The sequence below is a fragment of the Oncorhynchus clarkii genome, chromosome 2 (assembly GCF_045791955.1).
Source record: "Oncorhynchus clarkii lewisi isolate Uvic-CL-2024 chromosome 2, UVic_Ocla_1.0, whole genome shotgun sequence".
Taxonomy (NCBI): domain Eukaryota; kingdom Metazoa; phylum Chordata; class Actinopteri; order Salmoniformes; family Salmonidae; genus Oncorhynchus; species Oncorhynchus clarkii.
In genome coordinates, this window is record NC_092148.1 from 36,021,471 (window position 1) to 36,046,427 (window position 24,957).

At 42.0% G+C, this 24,957-nt stretch overlaps 2 protein-coding genes across 8 annotated transcripts in view; both read right to left on the minus strand.

Annotated features, from left to right (window-relative positions):
- Nucleotides 1–975: 975 nt before the first annotated feature.
- Nucleotides 976–10,085, minus strand: LOC139367251 (WD repeat-containing protein 26-like). 4 transcript variants are annotated; one of them, XM_071105504.1, is made up of 14 exons: nucleotides 9,556–10,085; nucleotides 8,602–8,701; nucleotides 8,352–8,408; nucleotides 7,552–7,688; nucleotides 7,072–7,169; nucleotides 6,184–6,340; nucleotides 4,133–4,271; nucleotides 3,823–3,963; nucleotides 3,461–3,580; nucleotides 3,202–3,347; nucleotides 3,021–3,099; nucleotides 2,795–2,924; nucleotides 2,302–2,496; nucleotides 976–1,282 (listed from the first exon to the last, which is right to left on the minus strand). In XM_071105504.1, exons 1-14 carry the CDS (start codon nucleotides 9,846–9,848, stop codon nucleotides 1,209–1,211), a joined length of 1,866 nt encoding a protein of 621 aa, XP_070961605.1. In that variant the 5' UTR covers nucleotides 9,849–10,085; the 3' UTR covers nucleotides 976–1,208. The 4 variants fall into 4 exon arrangements, with proteins under 4 accessions (XP_070961605.1, XP_070961603.1, XP_070961608.1 ...); XM_071105502.1 differs by having other exon boundaries at nucleotides 8,602–8,728; XM_071105507.1 differs by having other exon boundaries at nucleotides 1,045–1,292.
- Nucleotides 10,086–10,965: 880 nt separating this feature from the next.
- Nucleotides 10,966–24,957, minus strand: part of LOC139367234 (adenylate cyclase type 3-like) — a 32,014-nt gene continuing 18,022 nt past the window's right edge. For 2 of the 4 annotated variants that reach the window (XM_071105472.1, XM_071105463.1), the window contains exons 10-20: nucleotides 24,727–24,888; nucleotides 24,488–24,575; nucleotides 21,460–21,576; nucleotides 20,843–21,111; nucleotides 20,525–20,606; nucleotides 20,199–20,357; nucleotides 15,705–15,851; nucleotides 15,392–15,505; nucleotides 14,925–15,081; nucleotides 14,689–14,813; nucleotides 12,892–14,206 (exon numbers count right to left, since the gene is read on the minus strand). In XM_071105472.1, coding sequence (XP_070961573.1) covers nucleotides 14,024–14,206; nucleotides 14,689–14,813; nucleotides 14,925–15,081; nucleotides 15,392–15,505; nucleotides 15,705–15,851; nucleotides 20,199–20,357; nucleotides 20,525–20,606; nucleotides 20,843–21,111; nucleotides 21,460–21,576; nucleotides 24,488–24,575; nucleotides 24,727–24,888 — 1,603 coding nt within the window. In that variant the 3' untranslated portion in view covers nucleotides 12,892–14,023. Of the gene's footprint in view, nucleotides 14,207–14,688; nucleotides 14,814–14,924; nucleotides 15,082–15,391; nucleotides 15,506–15,704; nucleotides 15,852–20,198; nucleotides 20,358–20,524; nucleotides 20,607–20,842; nucleotides 21,112–21,459; nucleotides 21,577–24,487; nucleotides 24,576–24,726; nucleotides 24,889–24,957 lie in introns of all 4 variants that reach the window. The other 2 variants (XM_071105481.1, XM_071105491.1) reach the window with 2 other exon arrangements.

Genomic DNA, 24,957 nt, shown 5'->3' on the forward strand with positions numbered 1-24,957 from the left:
AAGACTCAAGTTTGCCAAAATGCACATGGACTTCCATTAAGACTCTTGGAAGAATGTTCTATGGACAGATGATTCAAAAGTATAACTTTTATAATGACATGTGTACCATTACGCCTGGTGAAAACCAAACACTGCATTCCACAATAAAAACCTTAAGTATGATGGTGGTAGTGTGATAGTTTGGGGATGCTTTGCTGCCTCAGGACCTGGGTGACTTGCCTTAATAGAACAAACCATGAATTCTGCTCTGTATCAGAGAATTCTACAGGAGAATGTCAGGCTATCCATCCGTGAGCTGAAGCTGAAGTGCAGCTGGGTCATGCAGCAAGATCCAAAACACACAATCAAGTCTACATGAAAATGGCTAAAAAGCAACAAATTTGAAGTTTTGGAATGGCCTAGTCAAAGTCCAGACCTAATCCCAATTGAGATGTTGTGGCAGGACTTGAAACATGCAGTTCATGCTGGAAAACCTACAATGTCGCTGAGTTAAAGCAGTTCTGCATGGAAGAGTGGGCCAAAATTCCTCCACAGCGACATGAGAGACTGATCAACAACTACAGGAAGCGTTTGGTTCGAGTCATTGTAGCTAAAGATGGCACAACCAGTTACTGAGTGTAAGGGTGCAATTACTTTTTCACATAGGGGAATTGGGTGTTGCATAACTTTGTTTATGAAATAAGTATGTAATTGTTGTGGTATTTGTTCACTCAGGTTCCCTTTATCTAATATTCGGTTTTGGTTGAAGATCTGATAACATTTAGTATCAAAAATATGCAAAAGTAGAGAATTAAAAAGGGGCAAATACTTTTTCACAGCACTGTATATACCCATACCACTCTCCACCACTATAGCCCTCTCTCTATATATCAACGTACTAATCATGACAATAAATAATACTATCAATAATAAATAATAAACTCTCGACGAGGCAGGTGAAAGGTGGCAGACCTGGGGTTAGCTCCAAGACGAAAGAGGATGGGGCCTGGCTGAACACAGGAGGTGCAACAGACATCAGACACTGTGAGCCACACAGGTAAGAAGAGGTGGGAGGTCAGTCAAGGTGCCTGCTTGGTAATCAGTTAATTTAAGTGATTTGTCTGACATCTCCGTGTGTGTGACGTTATCACCTGCCACTGGAGCACAGCCCCAGAGCAAAACCTTCAGAAAGCAGCTGTCAAAACGCAATAGTTTCTCTGCTTCATTCGTTAGAGTTTAGTGTTTTTCTCCTGGATTCGAGAAGTAGTGTCTTCTGCTCCAGGGTCACCATCAGCTGTCCATGCTACAACATTCTTTCAGGGAGAGAGAGAAACAGAACAGCATTTTCATTTATTGTTTATCTTTTGAACATCCCCTTCTTCGGATGACAAAAATAAACATTGTTCTTACAGTCTTTTATTTTCTTGTTACATGTAGTCTACACACGTTTTACATAGATGCCACTTTTGATTTTCTTTACAGTAGTTACATAGCAAGAATAAAATAATTTTATATTTTTATATACATTACATCTATATAGAAGAGTACTTATTTATACATTACGTTGTCAGTCATAACTATTATAGAACATGAGCTTTTAACCCCACCCCTCAGCTACTCTCAGACCATCCCACCTATCACCTTAACCCCACCCCTCAGCTACTCTCAGACCATCCCACCTATCACCTTAACCCCACCCCTCAGCTATTCTCAGACCATCCCACCTATCACCTTAACCCCACCCCTCAGCTACTCTCAGACCATCCCACCTATCACCTTAACCCCACCCCTCAGCTACTCTCAGACCATCCCACCTATCACCTTAACCCCACCCCTCAACTCCCCCACCTATCACCTTAACCCCCCCCCCCCCCAGCTACTCTCAGACCATCCCACCTATTGCCGTAAACTGCCCTCGTATGATTTCCATGTGCCATATATTTTTCAACTGTGCCGTTTCACATAAATTCTGAACCTGTCTAATCCTATAGGATCTACAGATTGTATGTTAAAGATACACATTTTTACCCAAAGTACAATTATATTGTTGATTGATTATGGCTTTCCAAATCTCCCAACAATGCCATATGTAGAGTTAATTATAGAAGAGGCACTTGCATGTATATTACCTTTAACTTCTTGGTCCACCCCTACACAATAGACTTAAAAACCTTTCAAATTGTATTTTACATCACTTTGTCTCATAATTACAGTGTAGAGACTATGGTAATAATATACACTGAACCCAAAAACATATGGCAGATATAAAGAGGGCTCTAGGCCACTAGTTAAAGTATGATGACCAGTCAAATAAATCCGTACCGTTTAGCCCCTCAGCATCCTGGACATCAAGGAAAGGGGCGGGCCCCCAGATTCGGACAGTGCCGTCGTCTGAGGCGCTGGCCAGGAGACCGGGCACTACAGGATTCCAGCTCACACAGTTCACTGTACGTGAATGACCTGTCAACTCTGCGATGGGCAGCTCACTGCGCCTGTGCCAGATGTACACTTTGTGATCTGTAGATGGAGGACACACAGTATAAACCAGACCATGTGAGTGTTAAACATTCACCTCTACCTTTTCCTGGGTCATGTTCATTAGGCAACAAATGGAAGAAAACAGACAAACAGGGAGGGACTACCTGGCCTTTTTCCTTTGCAAATTGTTTGAAAACGTTTTCTGTTGCATGAGCTAATAAACAGCCCTGATGTGTGAGTGAGTTAGTGTGGTTATACTGACAGGTTTACAAAGAATACTGAAAGTAATGTCAAAGCATAATTTGGGCACATCGACTAGAGGAGGACGTGGCCTTACCCTCACTCCCACTGGCGATGAAGTCTTCGTTGTGTCCTCCAAAGCAGGAGTGGATGGTGTAGAAGCCCTGTGTCACACCCTGATACTTCCTCACCAGCACCCGGTCATGTAGGTCCCACAGGTGCACACCCTACAGACAGGCAGAATATTGACCGGTGCACTCTCAGACAGCTCGACATAAACCTGACCAAACCCCCCCCCCCCAAAGAAAAGCCAAACCACTCACCTGAGTAGCCACATTCAGCAGAGCTAACCTCCCGTTCTTTGAAACTGTGAAAGACATGATTGGATGGTCCTCCTGGACTCTGTGGAAATGCAGCACAAACACAGAACTTGCATAAGCACAGGATGGGCCTCGTGCATATAGAAACAATGATTAGATATGACAATGAATGGGACTAACTCACATGTTTCTGTCCGTAAGGTCCTCAAAGTTGTAACCACGGATACGCTGGTGTGTGTCTGATGCTAGGACGGTTCGAGCATCACCCAGGCACCACAGGCATTGAACCCTTACTCCTTCCCACGAGTCCAGCAGGTTACCATCCAGATCCTGGGGATAAGGTTATATCAACCTCAATGCACTGATTAGTCCCAACACACATAATAGCTCAATCTGCCCTTATGCTGAGACAGACAAGTTACACCCTGATGGAAGACACTCACACACTGGTAGAATTGGCCCCTCTGGCCTCCGGTGACGAAGCGTTTGCCGTCTGGATTCCAAGCCACACTGGTCAGACTGTCCTCATGTGATTGGCTCATTTTTGTCCGCAACTCACCCGTCTGGCCAATGACAAGAGACATGGGTGAGTGAGCAGGGAGGACTTTTTAAAAAACCTTTAAACTTTTTTAATGCCTAGTAATAACATGACAATAACAACTACCATTTTCATCCTGGTGAGAGTAAGATGTGGAAGTCATCTCTAATTTACCCGCAACACAATCATTGACGAATAGAACTTTGTAGAGGACTTTTGATCTTTCCAACAGCAAGCTTTCTGGATAAAAAGTAAATCCAACATTACCTGTACGTTCCACAGCCACAGCTCTGAGCAGTCATCGGGGCCACAGGCAATCAAGTAAGTGTCATCAGGGCTCCAGGCCAGGTATGAGACACCGTAGGCGTGGCCCTCTAGAGTCTTCATCAGCTTCAACTGGTGACTCTCCTGTCAATCAGCAGCACAGTTATCACCTCAGCTAATAATTTCCCCCAAAGTTCACATCTTCCTGCCCCCGCCACCCCTTTGAAACCCCCCTCTCTTATATGCTGTTTACTAAAACCTGATACACTTATCAGCATGATAATGGTTCATCTGTAATGAGAAAGGTTCCTACTGTGTTGACATGCCACACGATGACTGTGGTGTCTTTGGATCCCGTGGCCAGTTTGGTGCCGTCATTGGAGAACTTGCAGAACCACACTTCATTGCAGTGTTCGGTGAGGATCTGCTGGGTGTAGCAAGGGAACTGTTTCCTGTAGACGTCAGGGAGAGAGGACATATAGGAGAGAATAAGGTTTTGTTAATTCAAGGAATAGACCGTATCACCCTGAACGTTCTACCCAGCTAGTGTGGGTACCTAAATTATATATTTTTAAACCAGGGCAGATAATGACAACGCGCTGAGGTTTTAGCATTGGTTTAAAGGAATCACTTAATTTCCTATCCAGTTAGAAAATGTGACTGTCAGAAAACGAACATTAGTCAATGGCGCGTGAATACATATGATCTATACTAGAGTTCGACCGATTATGATTTTTCAACGCCGATACCGATTATTGGATGACCAAAAAAAGCCGATACCGATTAATCGGCTGATTTTTTTACATTTTTTTAATTTGTAATAAGGACAATTACAACAATACTGAATCAACACTTATTTTAACTTAATATAAAACAACAATAAAATCAATTTAGCCTCAAATAAATAATGAAACATGTTCATTTGGTTTAAATAATGCAAAAACAAAGTGTTGGAGAAGAAAGTAATATGTGCCATGTAAAAATGTGTGCCATGTAAAAAGCTAACGTTTAAGTTCCTTGCTCAGAACATGAGAACATATGAAAGTTGGTGGTTCCTTTTAACATGAGACTTCAATATTCCAAGGTAAGAGTTTTTAGGTTGTAGTTAATATAGTATTTATAGGACTATTTCTCTCTATACCATTTGTATTTCATATACCTTTGACTATTGGATGTTCTTATAGGCACTATAGTATTGCCACACTCGAAGCATCGTTACCCATCGCTCCACAAAAGCCTTACAGCGCAAGGGGAATAACTACTCCAAATCTAAAAGCGAGTGACGTTTGAAACAGTATTAGCGCACACCCAGCTAACTAGCTAGCCATTTCACATTGGTTACACCAGCCATTAGGCTGATAGGCTTGAAGTCATAAACAGCGCTGTGCTTGTGAAGAGTTGCTGGCAAAACGCACGAAAGTGCTGTTTGAATGAATGATTACGGGCCTGCTGCTGCTCAGTCAGACCGCTCTATCAAATCAGACTTAATTATAACATAATAACACACAGAAATACGAGCCTTTGGTCATTAATATGATCAAATCCGGAAACTATCATTTCGAAAACAAAACGTTTATTATTTCAGTGAAATACGGAACCGTTCTGTATTTTTTTTTAAATCTAACGGATGGCATCCCTAAATCTAAATATTCCTGTTACATTGCACAACTTTCAATGTATGTCATAATTACGTAAAATTCTGGCAAATTAGTTCGCAATGAGCCAGGCAGCCCAAACTGTTGCATATACCCTGACTCTGTGTGCAATGACACAATTTCACCTGGTTAATATTGCCTGCTAAACTGGATCAGTAGTTATAACTAGTGATTATGATTGATTGTTTTTTATAAGATAAGTTTAATGCTAGCTAGCAATTTACCTTGGCTTCTACTGTGTTCGCGTAACAGGCAGGCTACTCGTGGAGTGCAATGGTTAGAGCGTTGGACTAGTTAACTGTGCGGTTGCAAGATTGGAACCCCTGAGCTGACAAGGTGAAAATCTGTCGTTCTGCCCCTGAACAAGGCAGTTAACCCAAATGTGTTCTTAACTGACTTGCCTAGTTAAATAAAAGGTATAAAAACAAAAAAAAAATTTTTTTTTATATAATCGGAAATCGGCGCTCAAAAATACCGATTTCCGATTGTTATGAAAACTTGAAATCGGCCCTAATTAATTGGCCATTCCGATTAATCGGTCGACCTCTAATCTATACAAACAATCTTGTGACATAACCATAATAGAAGCAAAACAAACTATTACTGGGAATTAAGACCATTACAGCTACGGTCCAAGGCAAGGCAATTTTGACGGCCCAATTAATGGAATGAACACAGAAAGGACAGACAAATATAGACAGAGCCTTACCGGCTGCAGGCGTGGTCCAGGAGGAGGGACACAGAGTCCAGGCCACTGTCCAGTTTGGTGTTGTGGTAGAGGCAACGCTCTCTCTGCAGCTCCACAGCCTGCCTCAGCAGGGTCTGCAGCCGGCGCGGAGGCAGCATCACAGAGGGAGGCAGGTACGCTGCAGACAGGAGAAGGGAGGGAATGAGGCACAGTGTGATAAGATAGGAATGAGGGGAACAAAGAGAGAGGGAGAGAGATACATTGTTTAAAAGAAAGTATATTCTTAAAATGTCACTCGGAAAAGAAGAACAAAATATGTGTTTACAGACCATCAATTCCGTTTCTAATCTGGAGAGTGTTAGGTTCTGAATGAACCTATTAAAACTCACGGATGGTTAATAAAGCTCAAACCAAACATTTTCACACAAGCATAGATATTTAACCCTTCTCCTACGCTGAGTCTCCTCCTACACATCTGAACAGCCAATGCATCGCGGTTGCTAGACAGAACCTTAGTGATACCCGTTCTTCCTCACTTCATCTGACCTGACCTCTGCCCCAAAGTGCTCACTCCTTCCCAACTCACGGCTGTCACGTTGACTCGTTCCAGACTGTGTCTTTTCTCCTCCCATAGGATCCCTGATGGCTAACAATAACATATCCGGACAGAATGTAAACGTTATACAGTTCCCTCTCTCCCTCGGTGACATGAATAAGTATATTTCATATTCTCAGAACCCAACAAGAGGAATACATTTGATAATAAAGGTGCACTCATCTTAAAACCGGGGGGAAGGCTGAATGGGAGGATGTGGTATGTGTGTGTGTGTGGTATGTGTGTGTGTGTGAGATGTGTGTGTGTGAGATGTGCGTGTGTGTGTGTATGTGTGCGTGTAAGATGGCACTCACTCTGTAACTTGTCCAGGAGTTTAGTGCGGGAGGCAGTGCCTTTGCCCTCCCACTCTGCCTTTGCTCTCAGGTCCTCTGCATGGCTGCACATCAGGTACCTTGGAAATAGATGACATCGGTATTAGGCTGCCCTGCAGGACTCACCCCCAGCACCACGGAGACAGTCAGCTAGAATAATGGGATTCCCTGTCTAACTCAAAATCAGCTAAAATTTAAAGAGGAGCAAAAAATGTGTCTTTAACAAATCCATACCATCGGCCATTCGGAATGAGGATTTGGCTATATTCCAACACAAACACTCCTCACTGATGGAATCTGGAATCTGGTCACATTGCAATGGACGTGGATCAAATTAGTTTTAAAAGGTACTACAAGTGACAGCGGTTTCAATTTCAAAAGAGGCTTAGCTATATCTCTGTGATCTAGGCCATTTATTTAGGGTGTGGTAGGGCATTAGGACTGTTGATCAGAGGTAGCTACCCGCTCAGGATGTGGATACGCTCTGTGTTGTACTTGAGGGGAGTGAGCTCAGCTCTCAGGACCTGCAGCGCCTCCAGGACCTTGGCATCCTCCAGACACTCCAGGTACTTCTGCTGCAGAAGCAGGAACTTCATCCGCTATAGAGGAGAAAATAAGACAGACAGGGGAGGAAAATATGAGTGCATTATGAGTTAAGCACATGCATCTTAAAACATATCAAAATGGTTGTCTATGAAGAAAATGTAGCCTACACATCCTACTCTTTTACTCTGACAAGCAATAGTTGTCAATGTCTTGTCCGCATTCTACTGTAGCTAGTGCTGAGTGACTAACCGAAATGTCGGTTATTTTTGGCTTTTTAAACAACTAATTGACCGATTTCAGTTCAATTATTTGAATTCCATTTTATTCCGTTTTTTTTTCTATGAGTGCAATTTCTCTAGAGATAAATCAGATCAATCCTGAACTGCGGAATGTAGTAGTTAGTTTCCAACAGGCCAATATTCTACATAGTTTGGTGTAGAAAACATGGTAATTACCTACAATGACCATAATCAAGAGACAGAAGAACACACAATCAATAGGGATAGAGAGCAGTTGCTTTGTGTGATATCGCTACCTGAAAATACATAATCTAAGATTGATAGATGGTAGCAGTAATAAAAGTATGCCTTATTTACTGTGAAGAACAAGAATTGAAAAGCGTTTTTTTTATTTTATTTTTGATATATAATCAAAACCGAAATGGACCTCAAAATGCACCAATCACTCAGCACTAACTGTAGCACTGTTGGGCTTACCACAATAGCACTTGGAGAATGCATCAATGCTTTTAACTCATTCAGGTCACTTTCAGCCTATATTCAAACCAAAAAAATAGACACAGGTTATTTTCTGTTTTCTAACTACTGTACATTTCAACTTAATAAGCAAAATTGTTTAAAACGTTTGGGAGAAATGTAAAAAATAAGTCAACAAGTAGAATAGATGTGTTGTGAACCTCTAAGGTTAGATGATTAAAAATAAAAACATCTCAAATGGTTTCATCACCTTGTCCCACTCTCCTTCCACCACATGGTTGCGGAACTTCGTGGCAGAGGGATGCTCCAGTCTGCAGCCAGACTCCTGCATCAACAGGTCCACTGTCTGACTGTAGATGAGAGGGGGAGGTTGAGCACTTGCAAAGGAGAAATACAAAGTATTTGCAAATACCATTATTTTATGTACAGATATTCAACACTAAAATTTTTGTTCAATTTCTTATTTTGTCAGAGCCCTGACCAAGTTATAAAAAAGTAATAATTAATTTGAATCATGTTTACTAACTTATTACTTGGTCAAGTACAACATCACAATGCCTGATCATTGTATCTTTATCAATGGCTTGCCAAAGTCCTAAACAATTCGACTTGTGCTGTATCAAATATGTAGACATATCTTTAACGTTGGAGGCAAATGTTGTGACCGTTCAATTTTCTAATTTCTTTAACGAAACATATCGATTTCACGTGACCTTGTGGCTTGATTGACATGCAAATACTATCGAGTAACCAAACATTCTCAAAGCATTCTGGACTAGATTTTCCAGTTCCCATGGTCTTGGCAACTCCCAAGAGTAATGTCATTATGAGCATATTTTTAATTACACTTAAAACATAACTATGCATATGGCTGATGATTAGGGAAGTGTTGTTTCTTTAGGCTACTTAACGAGAAAACTGCATGTTCTTGTCATTTCATGAAGTCCCATTTCTGGACCCCAAAGTAACTAGCTTCCTACCAAGACTAGCTAAATTGTGTATTAATGGCCATCTTTCTCCCTTCATCAATTTTCTAAAGGACCCGTGCTGTATTCCATTTACCTCTACAAAGCCCCTCTGTTTATCTCACCGAACTAGTCGCTGTCAACATGATGACTTGCTTTATTCGCGTTTATTATGAAGAACATGATTTAGCATCAGCTGACAGCTAGCTAGGAAGCGAACGTTAGCTAACGTTACTTACTTAAGTCCTAAATCGTGTAAATGTTGCCCTATAAGTCTAATGACATCTTCCTCTGACTGAGAAAGACGTTTCTTCTTTTTCACGGAGTTTGCATCCGAAGACACGGTGTTGTTGGATGCTGCTGGGGCTGGGATACCGTCGTTGTTACTGACAGAGTTCCCATTGTTTGTTGTGGATAGTCCATTAACGTTAGTGTGAGCTTCCCCGGCTGAGGACGACTCTCCGTTTTGCGCACTGTTGTTTAGGCAGGACAGCTCCGAATCTTGACCCTGCCCTGCCCCGTTGGCCTGCATGTTATTAATGCTGATGTGGGCTACACTGTGCGGATTGAATCGAATGATAGGAGCAACGGGTGAATTGGGAAAAGTTCAAATCCCCACAACTGTAGACAGGGCCGCTGACCCAATTGCAGCCCCAAGCCCCCCTGCTCCCTCCGCCACCGAAGCTCTGTATTTCTTTCGCGGTGGCGGCGACGCTCCGCCGGTTTCTGAGTCGGAGGAAGCGGAGGCCAGAGTTAATTCACCGAGGGTGTTGGTGACAGAATGATGTAAAGTTGGGGCTAGCAAAGGTGTCAGAGACGAGACAATAACTCGTTTTATCGCTGAGCTTCTCTTGTTATTGTTGCTCTCCAGACAGCTGCAGACCCATTATGGATATTGAGACGCGGTGACGTCACCGGAAATTCCGACACTCCCTTGTGTCCGGGTAGTCCATAGGTGGTGCCCTTGAAGATCATACTGAACTGTTTGTTTCACAAGTTAATATACCTTTTTAAATGTATATGTATTTGTTTTATATTTTAATTGTTTAATTATCTCTCGGGAAAAATATAACTTGTTTAATATAAATCTTCAGTCTTATTAAACAATAACATCGCCCGTCCTGTATGTAACCACGGTAGCCAAACGCAACCACTCTCAAATTCATAGAGCTATGTCTGCATGGACTGACCATCCATGACGTCAAAATTATAGAATTAACCAGTTGAGGCTGTACAGCTTTTGTTTCAAATTACATTGTTTACAAACATTGGAGTAAATCAGCTTATATTTACAGTTCTGATGGAGTATGACAATTGACCTAAGATCATGAGACAATATGTTATATTCTTCAATAATCAATGGATTATTATTATATATACCATTCATTTAAGTCTAAAAATGGAAGTTCAATTGCAGGTTGCCCCTCTAAGTTTTTTTCAAGGTACATCAAAAAGGGGAACTCTTCTCAGTAAGCAAAATGAGTTCAAATGTATTTTCAACATATTGTGCTCATTGGGTTCTGCAACTTCTGCATGCAATGGATCAGACATCACACTCTCACACATATGCAACAACTTTATGCTATCCAAAGAGGAGACAACAGACCTACCCAAAACACACTGAATAAAGAAAGTATTAGAGACAATGGTTTAAATTCTTTTTTTTAATCAATACACTTGAAAATGACAAAAATAATTTAAATGAAATACATTATTAACTTAACTTTAAACTCAAACACAAATAGTTTACAGACCATTCAAAGTGCCATTTTATTCCCAAGCCTGAGGTTCTTTAAAATACAAATCGAGAAACAGCAAAGACCTGCATTTTGGCCACATTTTCAGGGACCAAAGCCATTCCTTCAACATTGGCACTTTTACATTGGTTTAAAAAAAGGAAATCTGTCCCTGACATCTGCAATAAATTAATTTAATGAACAGTAAACTGTATGTACAACTCAGACTCATTAGTCCTTTATCCCTTCACTTTAAATATAATCTCAGAATGAATGAAACTTAGTTATAAAAATATTAATTAAAGGGCCAGCAATGTTTTAATTTGTGTAAGGGGCAAGCGAGGACAGAGGGTTGTAGAAGAATAAACTATTGCACTTTCATCCAATTTTGGAGAAAAGACACTGATGGGGACACAATACGAGCAAAAGAAACTTACCCGCATCTGCAATAATGTTCACCTTACATACAGTCAAACAAACAAACATACGGTGCTTTGAAAAAGTACGTTTGCACATTTTTCATACTGAATTTGATCAGATCTTCAACCAAAACCTAATATTAGATCATGGGAACCTGAGTGAACAAATAACACAACAATTACATACTTATTTCATAAACAAAGTTATGCAACACCCAATGCCCGTGTGAAAAAGTAATTCCCCCTTACACTCAATAACTGCTTGTGACACCTTTAGCTACAATGACTCCAACCAAACGCTTCCTGGAGTTGTTGATCAGTCTCTCATGTCGCTGTGGAGGAATTTTGGCCCACTCTTCCATGCAGAACTGCTTTAACTCAGCGACATGTGTGGGTTTTCAAGCATGAACTGCTCATTTAAAGTCCTGCCACATCTCAATTGGGATTAGGTCTGGACTTTTGACTAGGCCATTCCAAAACTTCAACTGTGTTGCTTTTTAGCCATTGATTGTGTGTTTTGGATTATTGTCTTGTTGCATGACCCAGCTGTGCTTCAGTTTCAGCTCACAGACAGTCTGACATTCTCCTGTAGAATTCACTGATACAGCAAGTATTTCGCTACACTCGCAATAACATCTGCTAAATATGTGTATGTGACCAATAACATTTTATTTTATACAGAGCATAATTTATGGTTCCTTCCTTCTATTACGGCAAGTCATCCAAGTGCTTCCAGGTGTTTTTTTTGTGGCAAATTTAAGTCAAATTTAATCCAAAACAGTCAAGTCTACTTGAAAATGGCTAAAAAGCAACAAAATTGAAGTTTTGGAATAGCCTAGTCAAAGTCTAGACCTAATCCCAATTGAGATGTTGTGGCAGGAATTGAAAGGAGCAATTCATGCTTGAAGACCCACATATGTCACTGAGTTAAAGCAGTTCTGCATGCAAGAGTGGGACAAAATTCTTCCACAGCGATGTGAGAGACTGATCAACAACTACAGGAAGCATTTGGTTGCAATCATGGCAGCTAAAGGTGGCACAACCAGGATTTTTTAAATTTATTTTACCTTTATTTAACCAGGCAAGTCAGTTAAGAACTGATTCTTATTTTCAATGACTGCCTAGGAACAGTGGGTTAACTGCCTGTTCAGGGGCAGAACGACAGATTTGTACCTTGTCAGCTCAGGGGTTTGAACTTGCAAACTTCCGGTTACTAGTCCAACGCTCTAACCACTAGGCTACCCTTATTGAGTGTAAGGGGGCAATTCATTTTTCACACAGGGGAATAGGTGGTAACTTAGGTAACTTTGTTATTTAAATAAATAAAATAAGTATACATTTGTTTGTTATTTGTAAACTGGTGTTCCCTTGATCTAATATTAGATTCTGGTTGAAGATCTGCTAGTTCAGTATCCAAAACATGTAAAAATAGAGAAAATCCGAAAAGGGGGCAAATACCTTTTCAGGGCACTGCATTTCTACCCACCGGAATACCCATAATGGCCACAGGTGTCAGCTACTCACAAAGACCTGGTGACCACAAACTCTAAAATACCATGAATCACTCTTGCTTTACAACATGCATGCACACACCTGCAATGCCTCCAAAAAAAACACAAAAACATTCAACCTGTCTCCAATTTCGCACCTGAGGACTCACACCTGGGTTCTGTACCCACTGTCAGAATTGCCTCAGATGCCGTAAAGAAGTAAAATGTGCCAATGTAAGCCCAGGGGGGAAGAGCAGAGAAGGCATGTGTTCCAAATTCATAGCAAACAGAAAGAGGGCATGGCAACATTACTTGATTCCAGATCGGAAAAAAAGTGAGAAAGAACACTTTCACTGCAGGCTTATTCAGTACACACACACACACACACACACACACACACACACACACACACACACACACACACACACACACACACACACACACACACACACACACACACACACACACACACACACACACACACACACACACACACACACACACACACTGCATTAACTTTCAAACACTCTACCATCTTATCTCAGGTCATCTTCATCTCCAAGCAGTTTGGAGATACTGTAATAAACACAATGAAATCCATTATTTTCCAAATATAAAGTATTTTGTAAAAGGGGGGAAGTATTCAAAATGAGGCATTTAGTCCAACAGCCTGGCTGCATCTGGCTTGAGTGATGGCATTGTAGTGAATTCATTAATGTGTTTGTCAGACGGTCTGTGTCTGAAGAGTGTTTGTCTAAGAATGTGTGTAAATATGTGTAACTATACAGTAGCGTGATATGTGTTCATAAGTCTGTAGTGGAAGTAGCTGAGCACTATTTTGAAAAGCTTTGAAGTTTGCAAAAAAAATATTTGAACAGGCAGGGTAGGGGAGGCGGGACAAATCTTCTCTCTTTGCAAGATGTACATATCCTCTTACATTCTTTGCAATTCTGAAAGATGGAGTGTTGGTATAAGCATTATTTCAGATCTCACTTATACATTAGAATGTATATTTCTGATTATGTGTGTGCGTTTGTGTTTCTGTGAGCGTTGACACGCAGGTCAGGAGTTGTCCACCACTTGGTGTGGCAGGGTGACCGAGGAGCCGTTGATGAAGGATCCCTGTTTTTCTCTACCCTTCAGAAAGTAGGTAAGCAGCTCTCCTTTCCCCTTCACAAAGATGGGTCCCCTCCTCACAAAACGGAATCCATACTCCTTCAAGATGTGGTAGCAATCTTCCACCACCTGGGGGAAGCAGAATCACATTGAATTTTAGGTGATGAATCTCAATATGTATACAGATCCAGCCAACACATGTTTTCTGCCCAGATTTGGTAATCCACTTAAAGATATTCCCTGATGTCACATCCCACGATCTAAATAGTAATCAAACAAAGTAGGATTATTCTTGTGTTATTATAGCCATCTGGGAGACAATGGCTGCATTCCAGGCCGACTACATTTCAGTCAACCAATGGTTTCATGCCACATCATCGACTGCGCAGTCGGGTATCAGATTGCTATATGTGGGTTTGAGATCTTGCAGGTGACTGCAATGCATCAATCATTGTAGGCTATCAAGTGTTCCTGCTCAGTCCTCACCTGAAATCAGGTACATCAACGACCTTACGGGCCAATGCGCTACAGCTATAACTGATTGTCTGGTTGTCACCTCACTACTTATCACATCCTGCATCTCGTCGCACCCTGTTATGGAGAGGCCTTACCTGGATGTTACCCATGACCCCTGTGGACTCCATGCGACTGGCCACATTCACAGTGTTGCCCCAGATGTCATAGTGAGGCTTCCGGGCGCCAATCACTCCTGCCAGCACCCCCCCTTTATTCAAACCTGGGGAGAGGAGGAAGTATGGGATACATGATATGCATGCAGTACAAAACTAGGACACGCTCTCCATTCTCTTCTCACCTTAAAATATATGGCTGAAAGGTTAGCACTGACCTATGCGTAGCATAAAGTTGTTGAAGGACTGGTAGTTGATGTTCATGAGCGTGACCTTCATGGCCAGAGCAAAGTCAGCCAGATCTGCCAAATGCTGCCAGCGCTCTCTGTCAGTCAGCTCCTCTTTCTGCACAACAGAGCCCTCTACCTTAACCATCTTCATCACCATCATCAAGTTAAGTGAATTAATTTGATCACCACCACCACCGCCACCACCACGATCATCATCACCCATAAAATTAGAGGGTAAAACATCAGTACTTAAAGCTCTAGATCACATTTCTGACCTGCTACCACAAACAGTAGAAGATGCTCTAGACTGAGTTCATCAGGAGTTCTGCTGTTTAGCTATAGGAGTTCACATGATTATGTCATACTATAGGAGTTTACCTAATATAGTTTACACGGCTAGTTTAAGCCTCCCCTGACCCAGACCCATTGGCTGATGACCATGATAATGAGCTGACCTTCAGACAGGCGTAGCCGTTGCTGACGTTGGGAGTGACACCTGATGCTGCCATGTAGGTGCTGCCAATGGTTTTGATTTTGGTGATGCAGCGGAACTGAGACTCGTCCAGGAGCTGTCAGAGGTTAAAGGTCACGGGTTGAAAGGTCAAGTCTCAAAGTGTTAGGCAGCATCTTTAATTCCTATACAGTGGCATGCATTGGGAATAGGGAGTAATAACATACAGTACCTCCATTGTTATAGCATGCTAGTTCCAACATTTGCACGACTGTTACAAGTCACAAAATGAAATTATGCATTCATGAGCTTCTTACACTGTCAAAATCAGAGATGATTTCGTTTAGGAACCTGAGGCACTCAATCCCCCCGTTGTTGATGCTCTCCTCTGTGTAGAAGTCCGAGAAGTTGGGGATGGAGGCGAACATCACCCCAATCTCATCATATGACTGGCTGTACAGCTCCTGGAAGGGGCATACATTTCGGATTAACAGACATAGATAACTCAAGAGTATAACTCCAGTTGTAACCATTGCAATAGCTAAACAAACCTTACCTGTTATGCCCTGATCTGTTTCACCTGTCCTTGTGATTGTCTCCACCCCCTCCAGGAGTCGCTTATTTTCCCCAGTGTATTTATCTCTGTGTTTCCTGTCTCTCTGTGCCAGTTCGTCTTGTATGTTTCCAAGTCAACCAGCGTTTTCCCCGTTCTGATTTTTGCATTCTCATTTTTCTAGTCCTCCCGGTTTTGACCCTTGCCTGTTTCTGGACTTTCTACCTGCCTGCCTGACCATTCTGCCTGCATTGACCACGAGCCTGTCTGACAATCTGTACCTCCTGGACTCTGATCTGGTTTTTACCTTTTCGCCTGTCCACATACCATTCTCTTGCCTACCCCTTTGGATTAATAAACATTGTATGACTCCAACCATCTGCCTCCTGTGTCTGCATTTGGGTCTCTCCTTGTGCCTTGATAGTACCACTGTGATAACATGGGGGCTGATCACCGCACACAGTGACCGTGGCTGATACCTCTTTCTCAACTTCAGGAACTATACATGTATTGGTCCCACTTCACATTGACTGCCTTAAAACCTATGTATTTACTAGGGCTGGCACAATTACCATATAACCAATGGCTATGGATGAACACCATTCATGACAATTAAATAACTGTCATATCCATTAAATAAATATATATACATGTTTGGACAAAACCTACTCATTGAACGTTTTTTCTTTATTTTTTACTATTTTCTACATTGTAGGATAATAGTGAAGACATCAAAACTATGAAATAACACATATGGAATCATGTAGTAAGCAAACAAGTGTTAAACAAATCAATTTATATTACTTAAAGTAGCCACCCTTTGCCTTGATAACAGCTTTGCACATTCTTGGCATTCTCTCAACCAGCTTCATGAGGTAGTCACCTGGAATGTATTTCAATTAACAGGTGTGCCTTGTTAAAAGTTAATTTGTGGAATTTCTTTCTTTAATGAGTGGTGTTGTGACAAGTTAGGGGTGGTACACAGTAGATAGCCCTATTTGGTAAAAGACCAAGCCAATATTATGGCAAGATAAGCTCAAATAAGCAACAAGAAACAACCGTACGTCATTACTTTAAGACATGAAGGTCAGACAATCCGGAAAACTGCAAGACCTTTCAAAGTTTCTTCAAGTGCAGTCGCAAAAACCATTAAGCGCTATGATGAAACTGGCTCTCATGAGGACCGCCACAGGAAAGGAAGACCCACAGTTACCTCTGCTGCAGAGTATAAGTTCATTAGAGTTAACTGCACCTCATATTGCAGCCCAAATAAATGTAACAGACACATCTCATCAACAACTGTTCAGAGGTGACTGCGTGAATCAGGCCTTCGTGGATGAATTGCTGCAAAGAAACCACTACTAAAAGACACCAATAATAAGAGACTTGCTTCAGCCAAGAAACACGAGTAATGGACATTAGACCGGCAGAAATCTGTCCTTTGGTCTGATGATTACAAATTTGAGATTTTTGTCTCTAGCCGCCGTGTCTCTGTAAAACTCAGAGTTGGTGAACGAATGATCTCCGCATGTGTTGTTTCCACCTTGAAGCATGGAGGAGGTGTGATGGTGTGGAGGTGCTTTGCTGGTGACACTGTCTGTGATTTATTTAAAATTCAAGGCACACTTAACCAGCATGGCTACCACAGCATTCTGCAGCGATACGCCATCCCATCTGGTTTGCGCTTAGTGGTACTATCATTTGTTTTTCAACAAGACTATGACCCAACACACCTCCAGGCTGTGTAAGGGCTATTTGACCAAGAAGGAGAGTGATGGAGTGCTGCATCAGATGACGTGGCCCCCACAATCACTCGACCTCAACCCAATTGAGATGGTTTGCGATGAGTCTTCCCAAACATGCTCAGCATGTGTGGGAACTCCTTCAAGACTGTTGGAAAGCATTCCCGGTGAAGCTGGTTGAGAGAATGCCAAGTGTGTGCAAAGCTGTCATCAAGGGAAAGGGTGGCTACTTTGAAGAATTTCAAATATAAATTATATTTTGATTTGTTTAACACTTTTTTGCTTACTACATGATTCCATATGTGTTATTTCATAGTTTTGATGTCTTCACTATATTTCTATATATGGCCGGCCATTCGTGCAGTTGAGTCAGTTTCTGCTGTAACAGGGACTCTACAACATGATGAAACTTTGTTGCTCCTTGCTGAAACATGCAAGGTGTTGTAGCAAACAAGGCTTCGGTTGCCTAGGCAACACCCCACTCCCTGCAGCAGCAGCACAATGCAGTTAGGAGCAGAGGAGAAAATGTGCCTTTAAAAAATATATATATACTGAGTGTACAAAACATTAGGGACACCTTCTCTTTCCATGACAGACTGACCAGGTGAATCCAGGTGAAAGCTATGATCCCTTGTTGATATCACCAGTTAAATCCACTTCAAATCAGTGTAGATGAAGGTGAAGGAGACAGGTTAAAGAAGGATTTTTAAGCCTTGAGACATGGTTTGTGTATGTGTGCCATTCAGAGGGTGAATGGGCAAGACAAATATTTAAGTGCCTTTGAACATGGTATGGTTGCCATGGTGCCAGGCTCACCGGTTTGAGTATGTCAAAAACTGCAACACTGCTGGGTTTTTCACGCTCAACAATTTCCTGTGTGTATCAAGAATGCTGCACAACCCAAAGGACATCCAGTCAACTTCACACAACTGTGGGAAGCATTGGAGTCAACATGGGCCAGTATCCCTGTGGAACACCTTCGACACCATGTAGAGTCCAGGCTGTTCTGAGGGGAAAAGGGGGTGCACTCAATATTAGGAAGGGGTTCCTAATGTTTTGTACACTTAGTGTTCACATGTTTCGTACATCTATTATAATTGTTTTGCTATTCGAACGGTTATAACGGTGAACACGTTTATTTGGCTGACTAATAACTGTCATCCAAAATTCTACCATCTCAGCCCTAGAATTTACATTGTTGCTACGTGGTAGGTGCGGTCAGGGCTATAAAGTGTGACAATTCTGGTCACATATGGTCCTAAATGCACTTACAGGGTTACATATTACTTTCAAGGACACAACGTGTGCTTCAGAAGTAGCTAGAATACTTCAAGGCCCAATATACATTAGGCTATATCTTAATCGATGAAAAAAAAATATTTTCAGTGCTATCAAATTACATTTTTTAATTTAGAGCTCTGGGTTTTTATATAATTTTGCATATTTTTTTTATACTGAATGTTATCAGACCAAAACCTAATATTACATAAGGGGAACCTGAATTTACAAATAACAAAAAAAAAATGGATACGACCCCAAACCATCACACTACCGCCACCATGCTTGAATGTTGTTATGAGGTTCTTACTGTGGAATGCAGTGTTTGATTTTCGCCAGGCATAATGGGACCCATGTCGTCCAAAAAGTTGATTCATGTTTGCCAAAACACAACTGGAAGATCATCAAGACTCTTGGGAGAATGTTATATGGACAGATGACTGAAAAGTATAACTTTTTGGACGACATGGGTCCCATTATGCCTGGCAAAAACCAAACACTGCATTCCACAGTAAGAACCTCATAACAACGGTCAAGCAGGTAGTGTGATGGTTTGGGGATGCTTTGCTGCCTCAGGACCTGGACGACTTGCCTTAATAGAACAAACCATTCATTTTGCTTTGTATCAGATCATTCTACAGTCTGTGAGCTGAAGTACAACTGGGTCATGCAGCAAGATGAGAATCCAAAAAACACAAAGTCTACATGAAAATGGCTAAAAGGCAAACAAGTCAACATTTTTGAATGGCCTACTCAAAGTCCAGACTGGATCCCAATTGGGATATTGTGGCAGGACTTGAAAAAAGCACTTCATGCTTGAAAACCCACAAATGTCGCTGAATTACAGCAGATCTGCATGGAAGAGTGGAACAAAATTCCTCCACAGCGACGTGAGAGACTGATAATCAACTACAGGAAGTGCTTGGTTCGAGTCATTGCAGCTAATGGTGGCACAAGCAGTTACTGAGTGTGAGGGGGAATTACTTTTTCACACAGGGGGATTGGGTGTTGCATAACTTTATTACATAAATAAAATAAGTATGTAATTGTTGTGTTATTTGTTCACTCAGGTTCCATTTATCTAGTATTAGGTTTTGGTTGAAAATCTGATAACATTCAGTATAAAAAATATGCAATAGTAGAGAAAATTAGAAAGGGCAAATACTTTTTTGTGGCACTGTATATTTACCATGAAGGGGGAACCAGATACTGACTCTACAGTAGTAAAGCTGTCTCACCTCGTCCCTTTTCTTGGAGCCCAGGAAGTGGCGTGCTACGTGCTCTGGCAGCATGTTAGTGACCAGCGCCTCGTTCCAGCGCCTCATCTCATACACCTTCTCCTTCTGCTCATGGACCTCAATCTTCCACAAGAACAGAGTACGGGCTAGCTTCTCCACCTAAAGTCAGGGACATGGTGGCAGGAGACAGGAAATAGGTTCAAATAGAGGTGGGGAGGTTAACAAGAATGGAGAGGAAGCAGAACATGTGTAAAATAGAGAAGCTAGTGATGACTTAGTGAGGTTGGAAGGTATATAACTAGTAGATTTCTGCCACAGCAACTTACATGTCGAGAAAAGTAGTAGAAACTGATCATCATGATGAAGATCATCACAGTCATGGCATATTTGGAGGGAACCAGGTAAGACCTAGAAACAGAGCACAGAGATAATCAGAAATCACCGGCATGCTCACATTGTTTACAGAACAGCAATATCACACTAAACATGGCAATCAGAGTTGCGGTTCATTTCATTTCAATTCAGTCAACTGAAATTCCAATTACAGTTTTACTAATTGAAAAGAAATGATGACCACACATCCATAAACTGATGACCACCACCCACACCTGTTCTACAGCTTATAACACCACAACCAAATCCACCTGTAGTCCTGGAAGCGGGCCATATCGTAGCGGTCAAATATGTCCCTCCAGCTGTAGATGTTGACGATGCCCGTCGCTATGGTGATGAGGAGCATGAGTGTGACCTTGACCATGTGGCTGACCTGCACCAGCATGGTGGTCGCCATGAGTGCCAGCACAGCGATGTAGCTGTAGTACTTGGGGTTGTCCAGACAGCCCTCTGCCCCGGATTGGACAACAGAGGAAGGAGGGGCAATTGTGGCGTTTCCCGAGGGACGGGGACAGCTCAGCTACAGGGCGTGGACAGAGAGGGGATAGAGGCCAAATGTCAATGCAAGGCCCGAGCCACCACTCAATCGAGTTCTAGTGCTTCCTCCAAACTTACCTGGACCCCTTTTAAAAATCCTTGGTTTCACTCCCATCTTGTGGCTTAATTTAAAACATTTAACTGCAATGCGTGCTGTTGCATATGAATGGTATGCATGCATGTCAATACCAAAAACGGACCCTTAAGCAAAACCATGGTTTATGGGAAGGCTTGTGTGTTGGCATGCTACTGCATAATTCAACACCAGAAAGCCATTGTTCTCAGTGTTGTGATTTTTTTTCCTACTGGACTAACGATGAACGTTTCTCACCATGTCCACAATGTCGGCCATGGTGAGGATGAAGATTGCTGCCATGGCCCATGTGTTCCGTGCCCAGCGGGTGTGGTCGATCCATGTGGAGAAAGACACCAGCCTCTTAGGGAAAACCTAGAATGAAAAATAACATGTTGGTCATCAACAGAAATATCATTAACCAGTCACGTGAACTACCAGTAATATATCATCATCATCACCACCATTGTTGTATTTTGAGTAATGTTTTACAACACTCTTTTATGACACCTGTGGTATATGTGGGGCAATGGCGGAACATGAAAAACGTTTTAACTATGATTGATGGTGACGGCCGTCTTTGCTCGCTGTAACCAACAAAGTAATACAATTGTAATCATCATCGTTATCAGGTTCAGTTTTCAAACGCATCGTCAGATGGAAACCATAGTAGAGGTCAGGGTATTTCTCCGAGTGAGTTTGTACAGATGAAGATTATTCATTTGCGCCAGTTTTCTACAGCATAAAAAAAGAAGAAGAAATGATTATGTGGATTATAGTTATTGGACATTTCTGTCGGGATTGATGCATTTCTCATAAGAGAAAATCAAGTCTGAAATGTCAAAGTGGTAAACTCCAGAAGCATTTCTAAACCTCAAATACACTACAAGTTGTACATTTCCTGCATTGCAGGAAAGTTCTCCTGCAACAGTAGGCCGTCATTGTAAATAAGAATTTGTTCTTAACTAACTTGCCTAGTTAAATAAAGGTGAACTTAAAACAGGGTGTTCAAATTAAGAGCCTACATCTGTACTATTAGTGACTTTCATGTTAGTGACAGTACAGTATACTACTATATAGTGCTGTATCTGTCAACGGTCATTTCAGATGAGCTGTGACAAACCGAGGACGAGACATATTGGTTTTCCTCATTGAACCATCAATCATGCCATTAGGAGTAATACATCAGTCCAACCAGAGGGCTTCTCTATGAACATCTATGATGTGCAGGGATTGATTTTCCATAGATAAAGAATAGTCACTGGAGTGGAACTACTGTCGCGCGAGGGGACTCAGATATCCAAGGTTAAATCTGATCTCATTGGGTACAGTACATTCTCTCAGCAGCTGAACAATAACCTGGTCCATTTAGCTTCAAGTAAAAGCATTTCATTATGTAGCACTAAAAGCTCTTTTTAAATGGTTCTGGGGTGAATTGTATATGTGAGTGTGTGTGGTTTCTGGTGTTCATGTGATTGACATTGTACTGTAACAGGCACAGACATGTCGACATGGACATGCATTTCGCCCTCGATATAGTAGTTGTTTATCTGTTTGTTTATGTGTGTACAGTGCATTCGGAAAGTATTCAGACCACTTCCCTTTTTCCACATTTTGTGACCTTATATTTTTATATTATATTTTTCCTCATTTCCTCAATCTACACACAATATACATTTTTGTAAATATATATAAAAAAACCCAGAAATACCTTATTCTAAAATAGATTGTTAACTAGGCAAGCCAGTTAAGAACAAATTCTTATTTACAATGACGGCCTACCCCGGCCAAACCAGACGACGCTGGGCCAATTGTGCGCCGCCCTATGGGACTCCCAATCACAGCCGGTTGTGATACAGCCCGGGATTGAACCAGGGTCTGTAGTGATGCCTCTAACACTGAGATGCAGTGCCTTAGACCACTGCGCCACTCGGGAGCTAATTTACATAAGTACTCAGACCCTTTGTTATGAGACACGAAATAGGTGCTCAGGTGCATTCTGTTTCCATTGATCATCCTTGAGATGTTTCTACAACTTGTTTGGAGTCCACCTGTGGTAAATTCAACTGATTGGGCATGATTTGGAAAGGCACAAACCTGTCTATATAAGGTTCCACAGTTGACAGTGCATGTCAGAGCAAAAACCAAGCCATGAGGACAAAGGAATTGTCTGTAGAGCTTCGAGACAGGATTGTGTCGAGGCACAGATCTGGGGAAGGGTACCAAAACATTTCTGCAGCAATGAAGGTCCCCAAAAAACAGAGAGGCCTCCATCATTCTTAAATGGAAGAAATTTGGAACCACCAAAACTGAGCAATCGGGGGAGAAGGGCCTTGGTCAGGGAGATGACCAAGAACCCGATGATAACTCTGACAGAGCTCCAGAGTTTCTCTGTGTTTCTCTGTTTTCTCTGAAAACCTTCCAGAAGGACAACCATCTCTGCAGCACTCCACCAATCAGGTCTTTATGGTAGAGTGGCCAGATGGAAGCCACTTCTCAGTAAAAGACACATGACAGCACGCTTGGAGTTTTCCAAAAGGCACCTAAAGGACTCACAAGATTCTCTAGTTCTTTGTCATTATAGGGTATTGTGTGCAGATTGACGAGGATAAACATTTTCATAAATTTTAGAATAAGGCTGTAACTTAACAAAATGTTGAATATGCCAAGGGGTCTGAATACTTTCTGAATGCACTGTATGTGTGTGTGTCTGTGTGTGTCTGTGTGTGTGTGTGTGTGTGTGTGTGTGTGCGCACACGGTGCACAGATACAGTGCATGGGGTCCAAAACCCTTGTGGGCAATGTGGGGATGGGGGAGGTGTGTTGCTGTTAGGGTGATAGTAGCAGTCGATAGTGGTAGCTACATAACTGTCTGTAGCAGTCAATAAATGTGACTTTCCATGACCTGGCTCATGAGGTCAGATCAAAAGTGCTGATGCGTGACAAAAGAATGAACGTATGGGGTGCTGATTAGACACATTCTTTACCACATTCAGCTTACATAACATTGGGAGTGTATGTACACATCAAATGCACAGCATCATGAGATGCTTAGCACATCTAAGTTATTTAACTACGATCCACTATCATAACTACGTTATTTTTAGTCAAGAGTATACCACAACAAATATCTTCATATCTACAGATTTATTATGTTGTGGAAAATGTTCTATGATAAAATATGATTTGGCTGTGGGTTAACTGTTGCTCGCTCTGAAAGGCTTGCTTCTCTTCGGTTGGATGTTGAGCAAAGTGTGATAGTGGAGTGGGGGGAAGGGGCACTCACTCGAGGGAAGATGGCCGCCAGAGAGCAGACAGTTAGGACGAGCAGCAGGACCTCTCCCACAGCTAGGGTCACGTAGTTTGCTATCATCCTGTCAACCGCAAGACCACACAGAACATAAGGAACACGAGAGAGAGAGAGAGAGAGAGAGAGAGAGAGAGAGAGAGAGAGAGAGAGAGAGAGAGACAGAGACAGAGACAGAGACAGAGACAGAGACAGAGAGAGTGTTTAGGTGCACTCACCGAGGGTCTATGAGGACCTCCATGGCTGCAGTGAACAAGAGCACTACACAGGAACAGCTGAAGGCAGCTCCGCTCTGCTTCTCCTTTTCTACAGAGTAGCGGGTCTCCAGCTCAGGGTCCACAAAGCGCAGGGACAGACGGTTGGTGCGTTTCCCCTTCAAACTGACAGGGCAGAGGGAGGGTTCACACGGTCTGTCTGCTCACATAACCATAGGATTCATACCTGGCTGC

Bases quoted from the DNA above. Each gene is read 5' to 3' on its own strand.
- LOC139367251 (XM_071105502.1), bottom strand. From the start codon at position 9,848: ATGCAGGCCAACGGGGCAGGGCAGGGTCAAGATTCGGAGCTGTCCTGC. The intron at 4,272-6,183 runs GTAAGGCTCTGT...TGACGTCTACAG, and splicing joins CTGGACCACGCCTGCAGCCG to GAAACAGTTCCCTTGCTACA. The intron at 3,581-3,822 runs GTAATGTTGGAT...GTCATTGGCCAG, and splicing joins TGTGGCTGTGGAACGTACAG to ACGGGTGAGTTGCGGACAAA.